At 40.6% G+C, this 17,390-nt stretch overlaps 1 protein-coding gene across 2 annotated transcripts; it reads left to right on the top strand.

The window, feature by feature from the left end:
- Positions 1-318: 318 nt before the first annotated feature.
- MRPS35 (mitochondrial ribosomal protein S35) lies at positions 319-16,641 on the top strand. Of its 2 annotated transcripts, XM_064421086.1 has the most exons (9): positions 319-543; positions 1,981-2,024; positions 2,874-3,041; positions 3,432-3,492; positions 4,482-4,621; positions 5,031-5,140; positions 5,608-5,677; positions 12,870-13,159; positions 16,504-16,641. In XM_064421086.1, the coding sequence occupies exons 1-8, from the start codon at positions 354-356 to the stop codon at positions 13,140-13,142; spliced, it is 1,056 nt and encodes a 351-aa protein (XP_064277156.1). In that variant the 5' UTR covers positions 319-353; the 3' UTR covers positions 13,143-13,159; positions 16,504-16,641. The 2 variants fall into 2 exon arrangements, with proteins under 2 accessions (XP_064277156.1, XP_064277155.1); XM_064421085.1 differs by lacking the exon at positions 16,504-16,641 and having other exon boundaries at positions 12,870-13,320.
- Positions 16,642-17,390: the final 749 nt, after the last annotated feature.

The following is a 17,390-nucleotide window of genomic DNA, read 5'->3' as shown; positions in this document are numbered from 1 at the left end:
ATATTAGAAAAGGTTCTCCCCCCAGAGGGTCTGGGGCACTGCCCAGGCTCCCCAGGGAATGGTCACGGCCCCAAGGCTGCCAGAGCTCCGGGAGCGTTTGGACAACGCTCTCAGGGATGCACAGGGTGGGACTGTCGGGGTGTCTGTGCACGGCCAGGATATGTTTCCAACCCTGGATATTTCCAGCTCAGGGCCCCACAGCAGCGCTAAGGGACTGAAGCTCCTCCCGGGGCACAGCGAGCCCTGCGGGGCTCCGTGAGGGCGGCGCTGCCGCGTTCGCCCGTGCGGGGCCGGGCCCGAGCCGGCCGCCGTCGCGCCGGGCGGGGCGGCGGGAGGAGCGCGGCGGGGCCGGGATGGCGGCGCGGGCCGGGCGGTGCTGCCGGGCCGGGCTGAGCTGCGGGGCTCTGCTGCCCCAGGCTCTGCTCCCCCAGGCTCTGCTGTCCCGGGCCGCTGGCGGGGGCCCAGCCACGCCTCGCTGGGGACGCGCCGCTTCTTCTTCGGCGCCCGCGGTGAGCGGCAGGGAAGGGCCGCAGCCGCGGGAAGGTGAGCGCGGGGTGCCCGGGGCGGCCGGGCTGCACGGCCGGCATGGCAGGGCTGCACAGAGCGGGGCCTGTGTTTGGTGGTTCCCAAGGGGAATTTCATCGCTGTGTGTACTCCTGGGAAGCCTTTGGTGTCGTGCCTGGCTAATGCCAATGGGTCTGGCTTTTCCCGGCCTTTTCCCGGTGGGAGCACGCCGGGTCTCTGGAAGCACCGCTGTGTGATGTCCGGTGACCCTGTAGTAGCTAAAGGTGCCGTGTCCTGGCCTGAAATTACAGATGTGTGTAACAGAAATGGTAAAGTTGTTGTGAAGCGTGGCTGTAGAAAGCACCATGAAAGAGGTAGGTCGAGGGATAAAGGAATGCTGAATATTATCTGTTGGAGCGCCCTGAACGGATGTACAGTTGCTTAATAGCAAGAAAAGGATGAAGAGACACAAAGTTCTCAGATAAGGGAAACAAATAACATGTGAAATCTGCAAGTTTTTATGCGGTAGGGTAGTAAGACATCTGAATGATAAAAAAAAGAACCCAAGCATCCCTTCTTAAATCTCAGTCCTTGCTTTATGCTAAATATGTACAATCGATGAAACCTCAGAATTCAAGCCAGACTCTTGAAAATAAATGTCATCAGGGTCACCTTTGTATGTCTGAGGCCACATTATATTCTGGTGTGTTTTTTGAACAGTGGGGTTTGGAAGTGTTTTGGAGGAGGAGGAGGGAATGAAGACAGGCATGCATGCAGTGTTTAGTTTGAAAATCCAGTGGTATTTGCAAATTAAGTATATTTGCATATACTTAAGTGCATCCCTAGGGATCCCTCACCACAGTTCCAGGTGAAATCAGTGAGCTATAAAGTAGAGGCAGGAGAAGCCCAGACCTGAAATGGATTAAACTCTTTCACTTCCCGTTCCACTTTCTCTGGAGCTGCCCAGTGAGCAGGATCAAGGTGTCCCTCACCTCCATTTCCAGAAGAGAAGAAATCCAGTGTCTGAACTGTTCATGCAGGGTGTAGTTGTGCTGCAGAGTGGCACAGAAGAGGGTGGGAAGCTGTGCTGTCACAAGGAAAGGATGGAGCCATGGCACTCTCCTTTTGGCAGTAGGAACTCTGAAGTTTATCCATCTTGTGCTGCTGGTGGAGAGTGATTTGTGACTGCTGTGTGGGAAAGAGAAAAGGGAGCGTAGGAATGAAGGCAGAAGTGTCAGTGTCCTTCATTTTTGTCCTCAGAGTTCTTTTTTATCTTCTTTTTTACAAAATTAATTGGTAATCTTAAGTTTTGAGTATCTGATCTTCCCCTTCTTCCATGTAAAGACTGGGGAGTATTACTGGATATTACAACAAAAACATGCAGAATTATGCTACATTTTTTGCTCCCAGAACTATAGAATAATTTATTTTAAAAATGTGTTTTTGTTAATCTCTTTTTGTCCCCGCTTCTTTCAGGTTCAGTAAGGAGAAGAGGCAGGACAACACAGTTTGTAAGATCAGTAAGTGTTGAAATTTACAGGTAGCTCAATTGTTTGGGAAAGTTTTCTAAGCTATGTGTTGTGTCAGTTTGCCCAGCAGCCCCTTCTGCAGTCAAATACTGATGAAACAATCCCCTGGGACCATTCCAGGCCAGCACCTGCCTTCTGTAACCTTTTCAGTCTGTGTTATCAAAAATATAACACTAAGCTGATGGTTAACTTGCACTGGCACTATGTAGAGCAGGTCTGAAAAGTAACTTAAAGTTGCATTTCCAATAACCCAGACATGTCAGTGTTGTTTTCAGACTGAGGTTACAGGATTTGTGGTGCTTGCTTTCTGGCATAAAGCTTTTCTTTTTCTAAGAGCATTTGACTGAAATGATGGTCAGTTTTTGGAGGGTATAAGCTATTTCTGCAATGTACTGATACATTATCCCTACACTGGAATTTCTGTGGCAAGAAATTTCAGCATTATTACTTACGAACTGTTCCACACCTACAGAATTTTAGAACTCACTGTCTTGTCCCCCACCACACGTTCAGGCCCTTTAGGAAATAGAATTTGCAATTCTGTACTGGTTTAATTCCCCCTCCTGATTTATCCCAAGGCAGGAAGATAGCAAGTTCTTCTTCATAAGCATCTCTGCCATCAAATGCAGTGGAAGATTGGGAAAAGCCTGGCAGCTAAGATGGAAAAGGCTTTCTCTTAAAAATTCCTCTACAAATCAGCACTAACTTTGGCTGTAAAGGTGTCTTGAAATGTCCAGCTGTGGGAATTGGTTCCTGAAATCATTGTTTGATGTGTTCATCCTGCCTTGTCTTACATCCTGTGTATCTCCTGTCCCACCTGTCCCCTTTTCCCTTGATCAGGCTGCACCCCCCAGGACAGAGAGGATGGCTGTGGATCAGGACTGGAGCAGTGTGTACCCAACAGCAGCTGCCTTCAAGCCTGCCTCTGTGCCTCTCCCAATCCGAATGGGTTACCCAGTGAAGAGAGGAGTGCCTCCACCAAAAGAAGGCAACCTAGAGCTTATCAAGGTAAAACGTGTGCCACGGCTGGGGGGTCACTTTTAAAGTCACTGTTCACTGAGGCTGCACTGCTTTGGTTGGAATATTTGTCTTGGAGACTGCTTTCTGCTGTTAAGTCACATAGTCCTCTCAAGTTTCTAAGTGGTAACAAATGTAAAGTTAATTAACACATGAATGATATCAGGAGACTTCTTAGGATGATCATGCCTGTGACTTTTGTCACAGATTTAAGTCTTTCCCTAAATCAGACTTGAGAAGTCTGCTTAAATGAATATTTCCTTAAGCATTTTTTATTGCTTTAGCAAATGTGACAAGTGTAATCAGATTTCAGTAATGCCCATTTACTTCTGATCAGACAAAAAGCTATTATTTTTGTAACTCTTAATGTGTCTGTTTCAGATCCCCAATTTTTTGCATCTTACTCCTCCTGCAATTAAGAAGCACTGTGCAGCTCTTAGAGGTGAGAGGGGGGTTGAGGTTGGTTTTTTTTTTTGTTTGTTTGTTTGTTTTTTTGTTTACTAGTTGGTTGGTTTTTTCTTTCTAAACCATCTCTGGAAGTTGTTAGACAAAGCAAGATGTAACTGTGTGTGTTGGAGGTGAGGCATGGTACACTTGTGGAGCTGGTTATTCAACTGGCTGTGGCTGGTACTGTCTGCTTTCCTGCTGCTGCCAGGAGTCATCCAGGTGGTAGCAGATAAGTCTCAGGAGGTTGTCAGCACGAGAGTAAGACTGAAATGTTACTTTTGCACAAGAGCTTGCTTGAACTGATGAGTTGGATAGTTCAGTGCTTTACTGAAGGTGAGTGATGAATGCGACTCAGTTCTCAGAGAACTCTCTGATTGAACAGCCTTCAGTCAGTAGCCATTTTGGGCTGCATTTAATGGACAAAGAGCTATTAATATGAGACCCTCTGTGAGAGCAGGGTCTGCTGGGGAGATACAGGATCTGCTGGAGACCAGGAGCATCCTTCTACCAAGCAAACCTGTGAGGGGAACCTGATGGACTCAGGCAAAGGAAGCCTGTTTTGTGATGAGGGCGATGAGACACTGGAAGAGCTTGCCCAGTGAACCTGTGGTTACCCCATCCTGGAAGTATTCAAGCTCAGGTTGGACAGGGCTTTGAGCAGCTGGATCTAGTAAAAAATCCCTGTAGCAGGAGGGTCACTTCCAACCCAAACCATTCTATGATCCTGTTTGGCAGATGTGAGACTGCACCTGCAGTGCTGTATCCTGTTTTGGGGGAGCCAGTACAAAGAGAGACACAGCAATACAGGAGCAAGTCTAGCAGAAACACTGCTGTTACCTAAATGAGTATGGTTTCTAGGACTAGTACTTTTAAAAACATATATTGCAATACATTTGAAAGAAAAAAAAAACAGCCAAATATACCAGAGGTACAGGTATATAATATACAGATATTACTCAGAGTGTTTTTCTCTTTATTGTACAGATTTCTGCACTGAATGGCCAAGTGCTCTGGACAGTGATGAGAAATGTGAAAAGCATTTTCCCATTGAAATTGAAACAGTAGATTATGTTTCTTCAGGGACTTCTATTCGGAATCCCAAAGCAAGAGTGGTGACCTTAAGAGTAAGTAGTAGTTTTGGTAAACAGCCTTTGTTTCAAACCCCTAAATGCTTGGCTTTCTTTTCCAAACATGGAAGTGTGATCTTTTGTAATGGAATTAGAGAAATGGAGGGAATTCAAAATCACACATAAGTGAGTATGTCTGTGTGTTCCTGACCAAATCTGTCCATTCATATTCACTGGCCTTGGGGCTTGTCAGGCATTGTGGGGATGCTATGCAGGTATATATTGTTTGAAAACTCACATTATTCTTGCCTTATGTTAATACTTCAACGTGATACAATCCGAAGAAATTCTGCAAATGTATCCTGGATAGATCTCCTTGGTAGAAGATCTGCCTATCTCAAGTACTTCCAGAGTTCAGAGTTCGGATTTTCCAAGGATTTAAAGTTGTTTTCTCCTTTTCTTGAAGGTTAAACTTTCTAGCCTGAATTTGGATGACCATGCAAAGAAGAAGCTCATTAAGCTCGTGGGGGAGCGCTACTGTCAGGAGACAGACGTGCTCACAATTACAACAGACAGGTGAGCTGCCAGAAGGAAACAAAAATATTGTAGCAATGCCCACAGCTGAGAAAGGACTGGGTGTCTTCCAGTAATACCAGTTATTTTCTTGGTGAATTATTATAATTTCAGGCGAAAATGGGACTTAATTAACACTACTCCTGTTATTAACTGTTAAAAACATGTTTTAAAAGATTTCAGACTTAATGTATGTTGGATTCCACTTTGGCACAGGGGGCAAAGAAGTTTCTGATGTCTCCAGAAGATTTTTAAATCCTTGGATATTGTATATTTTCCTGCTGCCTTGCAGCTGCCCATTCTCATGTGTTCTTATTACTCAAGCTTCCATGATATTAATCTTGGTTGTGTGCAGTTGAGAAGTACACAGGAATCGCCCACTCATTTCCTAAGTTTCCCTTCATTACAAAGTAGAAAATATGATGGTAGGTTTTAACCTTTTATTCAGAAAAATGTTTCTGCATTTCCAGGTGTCCCCTAAGAAGACAGAACTATGATTATGGCATGCACCTCCTCACAGTTCTGTACCACGAATCCTGGGTAAGCAGCTATGCATGGACTCTCTAAATGTGCTCTCTGCCATATTTTAAAGTAAATGACCTTACAAGAGAGCATTTTGCAGGATTCCAAACTCCTGTCTGTTGATTAGAATATGTCTTTTCTTGAGCTCTTCATGGGATGCAGTAAACCATGGCTGTCATTTGGAAGTGTTCTTCTCAAATGCTCTCTCACATACCTTGTCTCAAGCTGATTGTTTTTTTGAGCTCTCTCTTGCCCAGAAAAGGGGCAGCCTTCCCACTTTCTGACTACAGATGTTCTTTTCACAGGGAATTCTTCACACTTGTCTCCTATATTTTTGTGGTTGTATTGTTGCCCTTCAACGATTCTACAGGCATTTTTTACAGAAAACAAATGACCAGTCTGAACTGAAATTGTTGTTGTTGGAAATCCATAGTAATGTTTTGGATGACTGAACTTTGTTCAAACGTCCCATGTCACTATCCCATTGTTTGAGACAGACAAAGCCTTCACCATTTCCATATGTCACTCTTACAGAAGTTGTACCTTATCCACGGCTAAAACTCATGCTTAATGTTTTCAGTTGTTCTAGAGTAGGAAATGTCTGTATTTAGCATTTTCTATGAATTGTTCTTGATTTTGATCATGGCAGTGCTGATATTAAGAGCATCCTAAGGAGGATGAGATATATTTCCCTTTCAGTGACAGTTGCCTTGAAGGATAATTTTGTAATTGTAGAGTGCATCAATTAAATTGGTGGTGAAAAATAACATTTGCTGTAGATTTCAAGTACACATGGATGTTTTTCTCCCCAACAGCATCACATTGCATTACAAATCTTAAATTAATGGCAGACTAGTTTCCAGTATTAAGCAATGACAAGAGAGCTAGACAGTGCTCACTTTAATAACTTCAGACAAACACCAGGGCTGTGCTGGGCTCCAGCTTTAATTAGTGCTGGCAGACAGGGCTATGCAATATTGATATGGGAGTGTTCAGTGTGTATTGAATATGCACAAGTCTCTTGCACTTTTATTACCTTTCATCCTCCATGTTAATATTTGATGAGTTCGTCAATCAGTTGTAATTGTCTTTGATTCCCATGAAAAATTAATGGTTTCCTGAGACATGGGTTTTTATTTTGTGGGATGTGTTTTATTTTGTGGCATGGTTTTTTTCCCCCCTGATCAGGGATAATGCCTTTTAACAACTTGCTGAAAGATAGTTTAGATCCATTTTGTAAACCATGAGCAAACAGTGTGTGGTTTATTTTCATTTACATGAACTTTAATGTTGGAGGGGGACAGACAGGGCCTGGCCTTCCATTTAGGCAGAAACATCAGTCCTATTTGCAGAACTAGTTGTAGGATTTGATGACTTTCCCAGCAGAGTAGTGCCACACTGCTAATGCATGTGGCTGATGGAATTGAATCAAAAGATGAGGGCAGTTCTATTCTTGCTGAGTGAAGGAATGCTGGATCCATGTAACTTCTGCCCTCCAGCCTGAAAACTTTGCCCATGATCTCTTTAAATGTGGCAGAACTCCTATGATTTATGTTAATATCTGGATTACTGCATTTTGTCAATTGGGAGCATGCATAGGGGGAAATGTTATATGCAGAGATACATCAGGAAATGGAATTTCAAGTGTAATTATGTTTTAGTTGCCAGTGATGCATCATCCTTTTGTTGCAGTTACAAATGCAGTATCAGACCCGTGAGTTCAGTTATTTTAAATCAGTCTTAAAAATCTTCAAAACCTAAGAATGTTCATTTATTTTCTAATTCTAAAACACTTGGAGATGTTTTGCTTCCTCTTTACTACTTGTCTGATTATTAAGCAGATATTTGTGTTTTATTAGCTTTCAGAATGTGTTAATTAGATGGCTGACTTGCTCCAATTAGTAAGAATTGAATTTATCTTCTTTCGACTTCTGTGATTCCTTTCAAATTATCCCCCAGGATTATGCCTGGATTGATGGATTATTAATCAGCAGCTTAACCTGTCGTATTTTTGCTGCCTTCAAATGCTGGTACTGCTTGATTGCTGTAACATCACTCCACACTTGGATGTATGTTTATGGTACAAGTGTGTTTTAAAGAGTTAGAGTTTGCTGCCCTCGAGTGGTTGAAAGGATCATGGATGGAGTTCTTCACACAGCTTGGATTAATTGTTTATCACTCACAAATCCAATTCTGTCAGGAGTTGAAAGCAGGAATGAGAAACAAATACAGCACAAAGTCAATTTTCCAGTAAGGAAAAACATTAGGAGTAATTAAATTTTTATTTCTCCAATTCTGTGTGGTGTTTCAGCATACACAGAATGAGGGAGAGCAAAGGATCTTGATTCAGCCTTGCTAATCTGGGATCTTGAAAGATTACTAAAAGGTTGTCTTGGATTTTCTATTCTCCACTACTTCTTGCAGTAAGAAACAGAAAGGTGAGGAAAGGAAAAAAAAGAAGAATGGGCAGGCAGCATGGCACTGGAGGCTTATCTAAAATGTATCAACCCTGCAGCGGTACAGCTTTGATTGAATTTCAGGGAACTACTTTTGCATTTCTTTTTAGAGCTTTCAGTGGCAGGGCACTGGTGGGATGCAGTGTCTGTGTTTGCCTGCTGAATGGGAATTTTTACATGGCCACTGATGATAACACTCAGATCCATCATACAGCTTTTCTTTAGGCTTCATCTTCATTTTTTTTCAACTACAGTCATTTTAAGCCATTCGAAATGAATGTAATTTTTACCACTTCAGGTCGTGCCAGTAATACATGGTAACAGCAGAATTTTGCAGTTTCATAGTGGGAGCTTACCTTGTAATTCAGCCTAAAATATGTGGAAAGGATATGAGTCCACTGTTGAAACCTAAGCAGGTCTCTGGCTACTTAGAATTCCAAAGTTCATGTTAGGAACACTCAGGATGTTATGACATGGGGGTTGTAGAGTTGCAGTGGCAGGTGGAGGAGGCACTCAAGTCTTGCTGAAGCTCCCTGGGTACCTTTAGTATCCTGAAGGATGTTCAGGGTGAAACTCCTGACTTGGGGACCTTAGAACAATGAAGGGTGGTGTAATTGTGCCCTCCCCACCTAGAACAGGCTTCTCTCTCAGTGTGGTTTAAGTAAAGCAGACTGAGGCTGAAGTGAGGCTGGTCTCTAAATGTTGGATTATGTCCTTTGTTTTGAACCATGGATTCCATTGCATGCTCACCAGGGGTCCTCATCAGTAATGGGAACCAGAAAAGGTAAAGCTAAAGTGGCTTTATCCATATTCTCTGAGACCAAACATTTAAAATCAAAGGAGGGAGGTTTCCTGACAGGAAATGTGCATTCTAGTAAAAGAAGGTTACGCTTTTTTTGTACCTCTACACGATTTTTTGTTCCTCTTGGAACCAAAAAGCATTCCAGCAAAAGGTTGAATTAGGAATTATCTTTGTAATGTTTCTGACGGTAGTAAGCTTTTTGCAATACATTGTGTTTAAGCTCCATGTTTCTTGTTGCTGGAGGACCAAGGCTCCTTTTTGATGCATAAATACAATTTTTGAGGCTGTTCAATTTTCAGTGTGTTGGAGTGAAACAAAGTCTCGTGGGGCATAAACATTAATAAACTAAACAGAAAATCATCAGACTTGGATTTTTAATATCACTGATCTCTCTTCATGAGATCAAAGTCTTTTCTGGTCAGCCTTCCACAAACAAAGTGAGGCAGATAAATGCCTTACAAATGACCCTTTCAGAAACCTGGATTTTCCAGAAAATGCATGCAGCTACTCCAGGCTAAAGAAATTAGATATTGTCCTTAGTTTTGAAAGAGACTGATGGCAACTTTCCTGAGTTAGTTACAGAGCCAGAGACTAAACTTGAGAGCATCATTAATTCTGGGAGCATCTCTTATGTGGTATTAGTCTTTGGGGCAGAGTTCTGTTTTTGTTTCTCTGCTTGTTCTCCTTTTGTGTTACACGTTTGTACCTCACTGCAATTTTTATCCTCATAGTTTCTCTTGATTTTCCCTTGACCCTCTAGAGGTCCTACCTGTCCTGTGCCATTGCTGTGTCCTAGAAAATACAGTTCTGCTTGTTCAGAAGAATGGATTTTAACTTATTCCACATCAAGTAATTACAATCTCTGTATCCAATCTCATATGATACAAATAGGTTTTGCCTTTCTACAAACCTCTGTTGATATTTCTAAGTTGTTAATTAAATAGTACAGATCAAAGTGTATTCTATCCAAAGAGATAAGCACATAATTGTTTTGGCAACTCCTCTTAGGATTGAAGGTTCCCAGTGACTTGGAAAATGTTAGCATAGCTGTCATTTATTAGCTGAAAATCTAAGATTATTGTACCACACAGAGCATCTTTTATTTCAATGCAATACAAAGATATAGGTGTATTTATTCCAGGCTATACAGAGTTTGAAATTTGACTTGGCATTTAAGGAACTTTGCTTCCCCTAAAAAATAATCTTTTTAAAATACCTGGTCTTTGCTAAACAGCATTAAATATTTAACTGTTAAACCATTGACAAGAAAATTAACCAACATGAGTAGTCGTGTTTTTAATTGCCTTCAAGATTTCTATGTGCTACTAGAGAAATTTTAGTTGAAATGTTTTTTCCAAAAGGAAGATCGGGGAACTGAAAATTTTAAGCCTCTGTATCACTACAGTAACAAAATTGTGCAAATTGAACAGGCAGAAAAAACCCCAAGCACACTGATGGTGAAATGCCTGCCTAAGAGATCCCAAATTCTTTCCTTTCCTTCTGCACTTTAAGGTAGCATATAAAGTGAAGCCTTTTGTTAATGGCTTACATGTAAAAAGCAACTTCACTGTCCAAAGTCTATTTTAGCATTCATACTCTTTCAGAATTCAGATTAAGCACTGTAAAGACTTGTAAATCTCCCAAAATACTGGCTTAAACTGTAGCATAAAAAATTTGCTTAGAAACAAATCCTTATTATGTTTATGGCACTGAAAAAACAATTCTTTATCTTTGCATTAGGAAGTGAAAAAGTAGCCTTTTATGCCTCTTTAGTCATAGGTTTAGATCTTTGACTTTATATGGAAAATTGTTTTCTGGTGTTTTGGTTTGGGGTTTTTTTGATTCTTATTGTAAGTTTTTTTTAAGAGGAAAAGGTTGAAAGTATCAGCTGAGTGCATCTTTAGCCAAGCTGGATAATACTGAGATTCTGTCTTACGTGTGATAGAATGAGGAAACCATTTTTAGTGAATTCTTATTTTTAACCTGGTTCACAAAGTGGGGATTCTAGGAAAATGTTACACAATATCACACTTGGATTCCACTTCTCACAGTTTTGTTCTCATTTTTAAGACTGCAGTTTTAAAACTGGTGAACAGTTTTTAACATGTTCAAGAATGTGTTAAATCTGCAGGGGACAAAAATAATTCAACTAATAAAACTTGAGTGATAAAGACCTGATTTTTGAACTTTATTTAATTGTCCTTATTAGTTTTATTCATAACAGTTTAAACTGAGGCTGCAACATGTGTAACATTTCCACTGTTCAGACTTGGTGCTTGTCTTGTATGTTTCCAATATGTATAATCCTACAGTCACTTTTCTCTTGCAGTAAATTCTGTTGAAAAGGTATCAAAGTTTTAGTGGATACAGTTTGCAAAAACTAATGGATTTGGAAATCTCCCCCTACTGTCAAATCCCTTCCTGCCTTCCCCCTCACCTCCCACCACAGAGGATTTTATTTTAAAGTCCATGTTGACATCATCATTCTGCTGGGAAAGATTCCAAGAAAGAAATACTCAACAGTTGCTTTAAAATCTTGCTTTGTAATGCTCACAAGATGTAGGGAAATCTTAATCTGTTTATCTGCATGCATCTCCAGAATCCTGTGAGTTGCTGTGTACAGAGAAGGATATTCCTGAAGAGATAAATGTAATACTGTCATTAGTCCTTGTTGTCTCTGCTGTGACTTAGAGGTGTTTAAAAGCCTCACAGGGGTCTTTTGTTTGAACTTCAGACATGAGTTTGGTCCAGGGAGTGACCAGCAGTGATACCCATATTCCCTTACTCCTGAGAAACCCTATCCCTGTGAGAGAGGCTTTGGCTTGAAAATTCTGTTGGAGTTCAGGGGAAAAAATGTCTTAGATAGCCACTCTGCAGATAGCCAGGGGATGTGTAAAGCAGGATGATGCTGTTAATTTAAAACTTTAAAAGTTTAAATCCCTACCCTGGATTGCAGGGTTTGTCAAACAGACAAGGAACATTTCACTGTGCCCACTTGTTCCATTAATGTTTCAGCACTACAGGGCTACAGGATGTCCTTTTGTTCCTGTTTTTCCCCTCCAGAAATTGAGTGAGGTCCTTTTGCTCCTGTGCTTTATTGTGTCCAGGGTTTAATGTCAGTCATGTGAACCTCTGAGCAATGTGAATTGCTGCTTCTGACTAAACATTTGGACTCAGACTCAAAAGACAAGAGATGCCATTTACCAGGTGCAGTTGGGAAAGTGTTTTAAATTCACATAGAGGAATCCAAGTACACAAGAGTTGCAGGGTGAAAAAAAATCTTGGGGCTTAATTAAAGGTTGTTGAATACTGTGGTTTGACTGCAGCAGCCTCGATGCTTAGTGGAAAGAATAACCTTTAAATAAACAAATGAAAAACAATACCAACACACACACCCCTACCATACCTCCTTCCCAGAAAAGAAACAACAAACAAAACATACCCTGAACAACAACAAAAAAACCCTCCTCCCCTGACTTGCAAGATGTTTTTTTGGTTCTGCGTAGCACAGGTAAAAATTTACTGAAGAGCCCTTTTTGGCAAGTGATTTTAGAAAAGCCAAAATTGTGATGTAAAGGCATTACTATAAGGTTTCTTTGAATATATTTCCAGAGAACTGCAGGTTTTATTTAGGCATGATTTTATAATAATTATAAGAAAAACATGAATAGCAAAACTAAACCCAAAATACTTCAAATTGTGATTCTTACATAGGTGAGGTAATATAAAGATGTGACATATTGGTTACATCAGTAAAGTAATAAATAATTATAAATACTTAAACATACAGCCTGCAATATATAAAAATGCAAATATATCAGTGAAGCATCTGTATTTATCAAAGTACAATAAAAAATAGCAGGTTACAATGCTAAGAGACATCAATTTCTTCAAATTATTATTCCTTTGTTTCAGTCCAGGGTAGTTTTTAAGGTTGTGCATTTTCTTTCAGAAAACTGAGAAGTGGGAGAGTGAGAAGTCTGAGGAAGACATGGAAGAGTATATCTGGGAAAACAGTCCCTCTCAGAAAAATGCCTTGGACACCCTGCTTCGAATAAAAGCCTCAGAGAATGTCAGTAATGTCACTAAGGAGGAGCTGCTGGCATCTGAAGTGGTTAAGAATTACAGAAACTCAGTCATTGCGCTTAAAAATGAAGGTGAAACAGAAAGTAACATGGCTCAGTACAAGGAATCTGTGAAGAAACTACTGAATATACAGGCATGAGAAGAGCAGATCTGCAGGTACACCTGGTCATTACAGGGATGTTCAACTACTGTGTTAGTAGTTCTAATGATGTATAATTATTCAGAACTTGAGCCAAAAAATGAAACTTGACTATGAATTAAGTCCTGTCCATGAATATTGTCCTTTGAATAAAGTATGTTTGGATTCATACTGGTAACTTGAATGTTTTATTCTGAGTTCTGTTAGCATGATCAGTTCAGTCCTCTGCTTAATCACATTCTGATTTCTCACACTTCTTTGGGCATTTAACCTAGAACAACAATGTCAAACTAATGAGATTAGTTAATGCTTCCAGTTCCTTTAATTTAAAGTCTGAAAATTAGGAGCTCTAAATGCTTTTCAAATGCCGTTCAGATTTTTGCCTATGTACAAAATGAGGGTAATGTTGCCTAAGAGTCTGAGGTGTTGAAGCACTCTGGACAGTTGAGTTTCTCAGTTCTTGTGAGGGCAAACAAATATGCTATGTAAAAGCACCTGTCTCTAAAATAATGGAGTGAAATAAAATGGAAAATGGGATGGTAGTGGGAAGGTGAACCAGCATGTGAGAAGATCCCAGAGTACCTGGGACAGGAAGAATGATGAGAGTTGGTGAGGTGAGTTTGTAACTAAATAGGAATGGACTGAGCCTTGTTATCCTCAGGCCTTCTCTCTTGAATGTACCCAGGCTTTTCAAGGAAAGAGCAAAGTTTGTAGCATCCTATGTAGCACAAAGAAAGAATTATGTGGATGTTTATCTTATATTAGATAATTTGTAATTGAAAGAAATTGATTTAAAACTCTGGAGTCACAATTTATTGCCTTCTCAGGATTAAGAAAAAAAAACCCTACCAAACCTTGAAAGGACATAAATAAATCTTGCTTTTATTCTGTCTTCCTGGCTTAGTAAGATTTCAACTTGGAGAGAAAGTCATTCTCTAGAAGGGGCAGAGGGAGTTAAGGATTCTGCACACCTATAAAAGAGCTGCCCATGCCAGCAGCTCATTGAGCAGAAGCAGTGTAAGAATAAAGACATTGAAAACTGAGGGAAATTGATTCCTACAGCATTCTGTGTGCTGGACTCACTCCCTGCTAGCATTTCTCACTGTGTGCTCTGTGTGTACATACAGCCAAGGAGTGCATCTGTTCCCACTGCCAAAACACTGTCAGTTTAGGAAGGATTCTTCTTAGGTCAGGATTGTTTTCATATGGTGAGAGACTGAGTTTAATGCAGCATTTTAATTCCTATGACAATTTGCCAGAGCCGTACTAAGACTGAAAATGTTTGTTCTGTAATCCCAATTTCGCACTGACTGACCTGGTTCTTTAGTAGTCCTTCCTTTTGGATGTGTATTAGTGTAAAATTTTAGCAGAAGCTTAATATGGGGAAAGTTTCAGCTGTTATCAGGTTGCTCTTTTATTCAGGGACCATGAGGGTAATGTTTAAAATTCTCTTTTGAAATGGGAACGTCTGTGTAATTCCAAATCTTTTCTGAACACCCATGAAACCAAAACAACTGAGGAAGTAAGTGCAGTTTGACTCAAGAGTGGTGCCTGAAGTTGTGCCTGGCTGTGTTCCAGAGGCAGTTTGGTTCTAGTATGTGCACAGGAGAAATCTGTTTCCTTAATTAGCTTTGTCAGTGCCTGCACAAGGGCTGCCCTAGGAGTCAGCCTGGGGAGCCAGTGGTGTGTACAAGGCTGGCAGGAGCAAGGCCCTGAAATGTCTTAAGAAACCCCAAATCCCTTAAGTTTGCTTTTCTCCACAAAGCTATCCTTCTGTATTCAGGACATGTGAGCACCTGAGAAAATCCTCTGCAGCAGAGAACATCCCAGTTTTCCTTTGCTTTTCACAGAATGGACCTAAGCAGAACTCTGGAAGTCATGGCAGAAACAACAATTTGACCTTACCAATAATAATGTCTGGTAGAAAGAACAGCACAGCAAGGGAAACTGACTTTGTCATTAGCTTCACAGCTAATTGATGGACAACCTAAAGTGCACAGGCTTCTCCAGCTCTCTCTGAAGTGTTCAAACCTAACTTATGTACATCCTATAAATGTTTCAAGTAATACAGGCAGATTTTAAGTTGACTGTCTCCTGAGCACCAAGTGTCTCTCCCAAAAACAGTTGATGCCTACTGGCCAAGAGCAATATTGGGATAAAACTCAAACTTACACTTGTGATTTTTCTATGTTACAGTACAGAACTTGTGTAATGCAGTGGGCAGGACAAAAGGCAGCTTGGATGCTATTTTGAGCTCTTGGATGTTCCTCTCTGCTTTTCTGCTTCTCTCTAAACTGTTTGTGTTTGAAGGTGACAGTATTTCTCTGTGACTGTGCAGAATACCTGGAACACTGGGATCTTAACCCCTGGGGGCGCCTTCCCAGCCTCAAGGATATAAAATACAGCACGTATTTTTAAGAAGTAAACTACACATCTCTATTTTACTGTATAATACTTTTGCATCATCCATCTCTCTGGAAGCCTTGCTGAAGTTTAAAAACAGAAGAGTTAGAGACTAACAGACTTAGAGGTTAAAGCAGCTCTGCAGCACAAGGATAAACACATATTTAGCACTGGTATGTGTCACATACATTACAATGTGAATGACTGAGGGGTGTATCCCTCTGTGCACACCTGTGGGAACTTTCCTTTTATCCCCCATATAAACATTCCTAAGAGTGGACATTGTTCCCCTGTTTTCAGGCATAGTGATGCTACAAGCACAAGGAAGGGATAAAGAGGCAGTTGTCTAAAAAGGGATGTGCTGTCTGCACAAATAATCTTGCTACCCATTTCTTTATTTCCCTCATACTTAAAATGTATTTATTTATTTTCTTGTGACTCTCTTAGTCTGTAATGAAATAGCTCTGCTATTGTGCTTCATACAACCCTTTTTCTGCAATTTTTTTTCCCTCTTTCTGTCAACAAAGCAAGAAATCTCTTCAGGACACAATCTTGCTTTAATCATTCTCTGCTGTCCCAGAAGCATTTGCTCATGGCACAATAGCATTTTTCATTTTGTCTCCTACATCTTTTTCTGGTAAGAACTAAAGTCCCAGTTGCATTATATGATTCTTTTCCAGATCATCATATTGAGGGTAAGACTCAGTGGAGCATCAGGGTGCTCTGAAGTGCACTCTACAGTCACTGATCTGGAGATTAAAAAAACAGGGAACCAGGAATGCCTGTGGCTTGCTGCAGGCAGGGAGTTCACTTTTCTGAGAGCGAATGGAGGTGAAAACCCTCCCTTTTGAAAGCAAGTCTTTAACTACCTATGAGTTACTCTATTTTTTAAAAAAAATCCTACAGCTATATCCACCCCATAAGATAAGCTTTTCTCCTTTTTTTTCCTTGACTCAAGCTGCTCTGGAGAATGACTGATAGCACAGAGGAGCTAAAAAAGCTGGAGACACTACTGATTTTGCTGTCAGCAAATGCTCTGTGGGGCACTCAGGGCACAGCTCAGCCTGAACTGGAAGAATGGACACTTAAGGACTTGGGGACGTGAGTGTGAGTCTCAGGTAAGGATGGGATTGCAATGTGATAGAACCTGTCAGTTTTCAGCTGAGCTCTGTAATATTTGTCTGAGAACAGTAATATCTTTACAGAGTGGAAAGGTGAAGGCCCACATTCACAGTTTATTTCCACACTGATACTGTAGGAGCTAGGTTCCTTAGGCTTTTGTGGCTGCAAGTTCAGCAATAGATCATAAATATATATATATTATGGATTTAAGCATCTTCCCCTGTCCTTGATGCATGATTAAATCATGACTTAGATAAAAAATGCATTCTTTGCAGCATTATAAATTAATGAGTGAGGGGCATTGTTTTACCATAGTGATGCCTCAAACTGCAAATCTTACTTTGTGAAACAGGGAGGAGACCTTGTCCACTCTCCTGTCTTCAGAAACAAAAAATAAGTTGGTATTTGAATAAAAATCCCAAGTATTAAACAACTAATTCTAGCATGAACTGTGTATGCCTCTGTAATTGAAGATAACAGAGTGCTCAGCAATGCTTGGCAAAACCCTCGGCTAAGAAAACTGAAACACATTATCCAGCTGAAACTACAGGGCCATTCTTAGGTCAAGAAAAGATAATTTTTCTAATCTAAATTAGATGAAGCTATCTGCGTGTAAATTCTGTATCCTAAAAACTACATGCAATTATGTAGCAATAATAATTGCATGTATATTCCTGGATTTTCTGGAGAAATTACATTTGGAATGGAGTGCTGCAAGGTCTT

This window comes from Passer domesticus, chromosome 5, assembly GCF_036417665.1.
Source record: "Passer domesticus isolate bPasDom1 chromosome 5, bPasDom1.hap1, whole genome shotgun sequence".
Classification (NCBI taxonomy): Eukaryota; Metazoa; Chordata; class Aves; order Passeriformes; family Passeridae; genus Passer; species Passer domesticus.
Note: the sequence above shows the minus strand (reverse complement) of the source record. Positions and strands in the feature narration are given on the sequence as shown.

Coding starts and splice junctions, on each gene's coding strand:
- MRPS35 (XM_064421086.1), top strand. CDS start 354: ATGGCGGCGCGGGCCGGGCGGTGCTGCCGGGCCGGGCTGAGCTGCGGG. Junction 3,493..4,481: donor GCACTGTGCAGCTCTTAGAG/GTGAGAGGGGGG, acceptor TTTATTGTACAG/ATTTCTGCACTGAATGGCCA. Junction 5,678..12,869: donor TTCTGTACCACGAATCCTGG/GTAAGCAGCTAT, acceptor ATTTTCTTTCAG/AAAACTGAGAAGTGGGAGAG.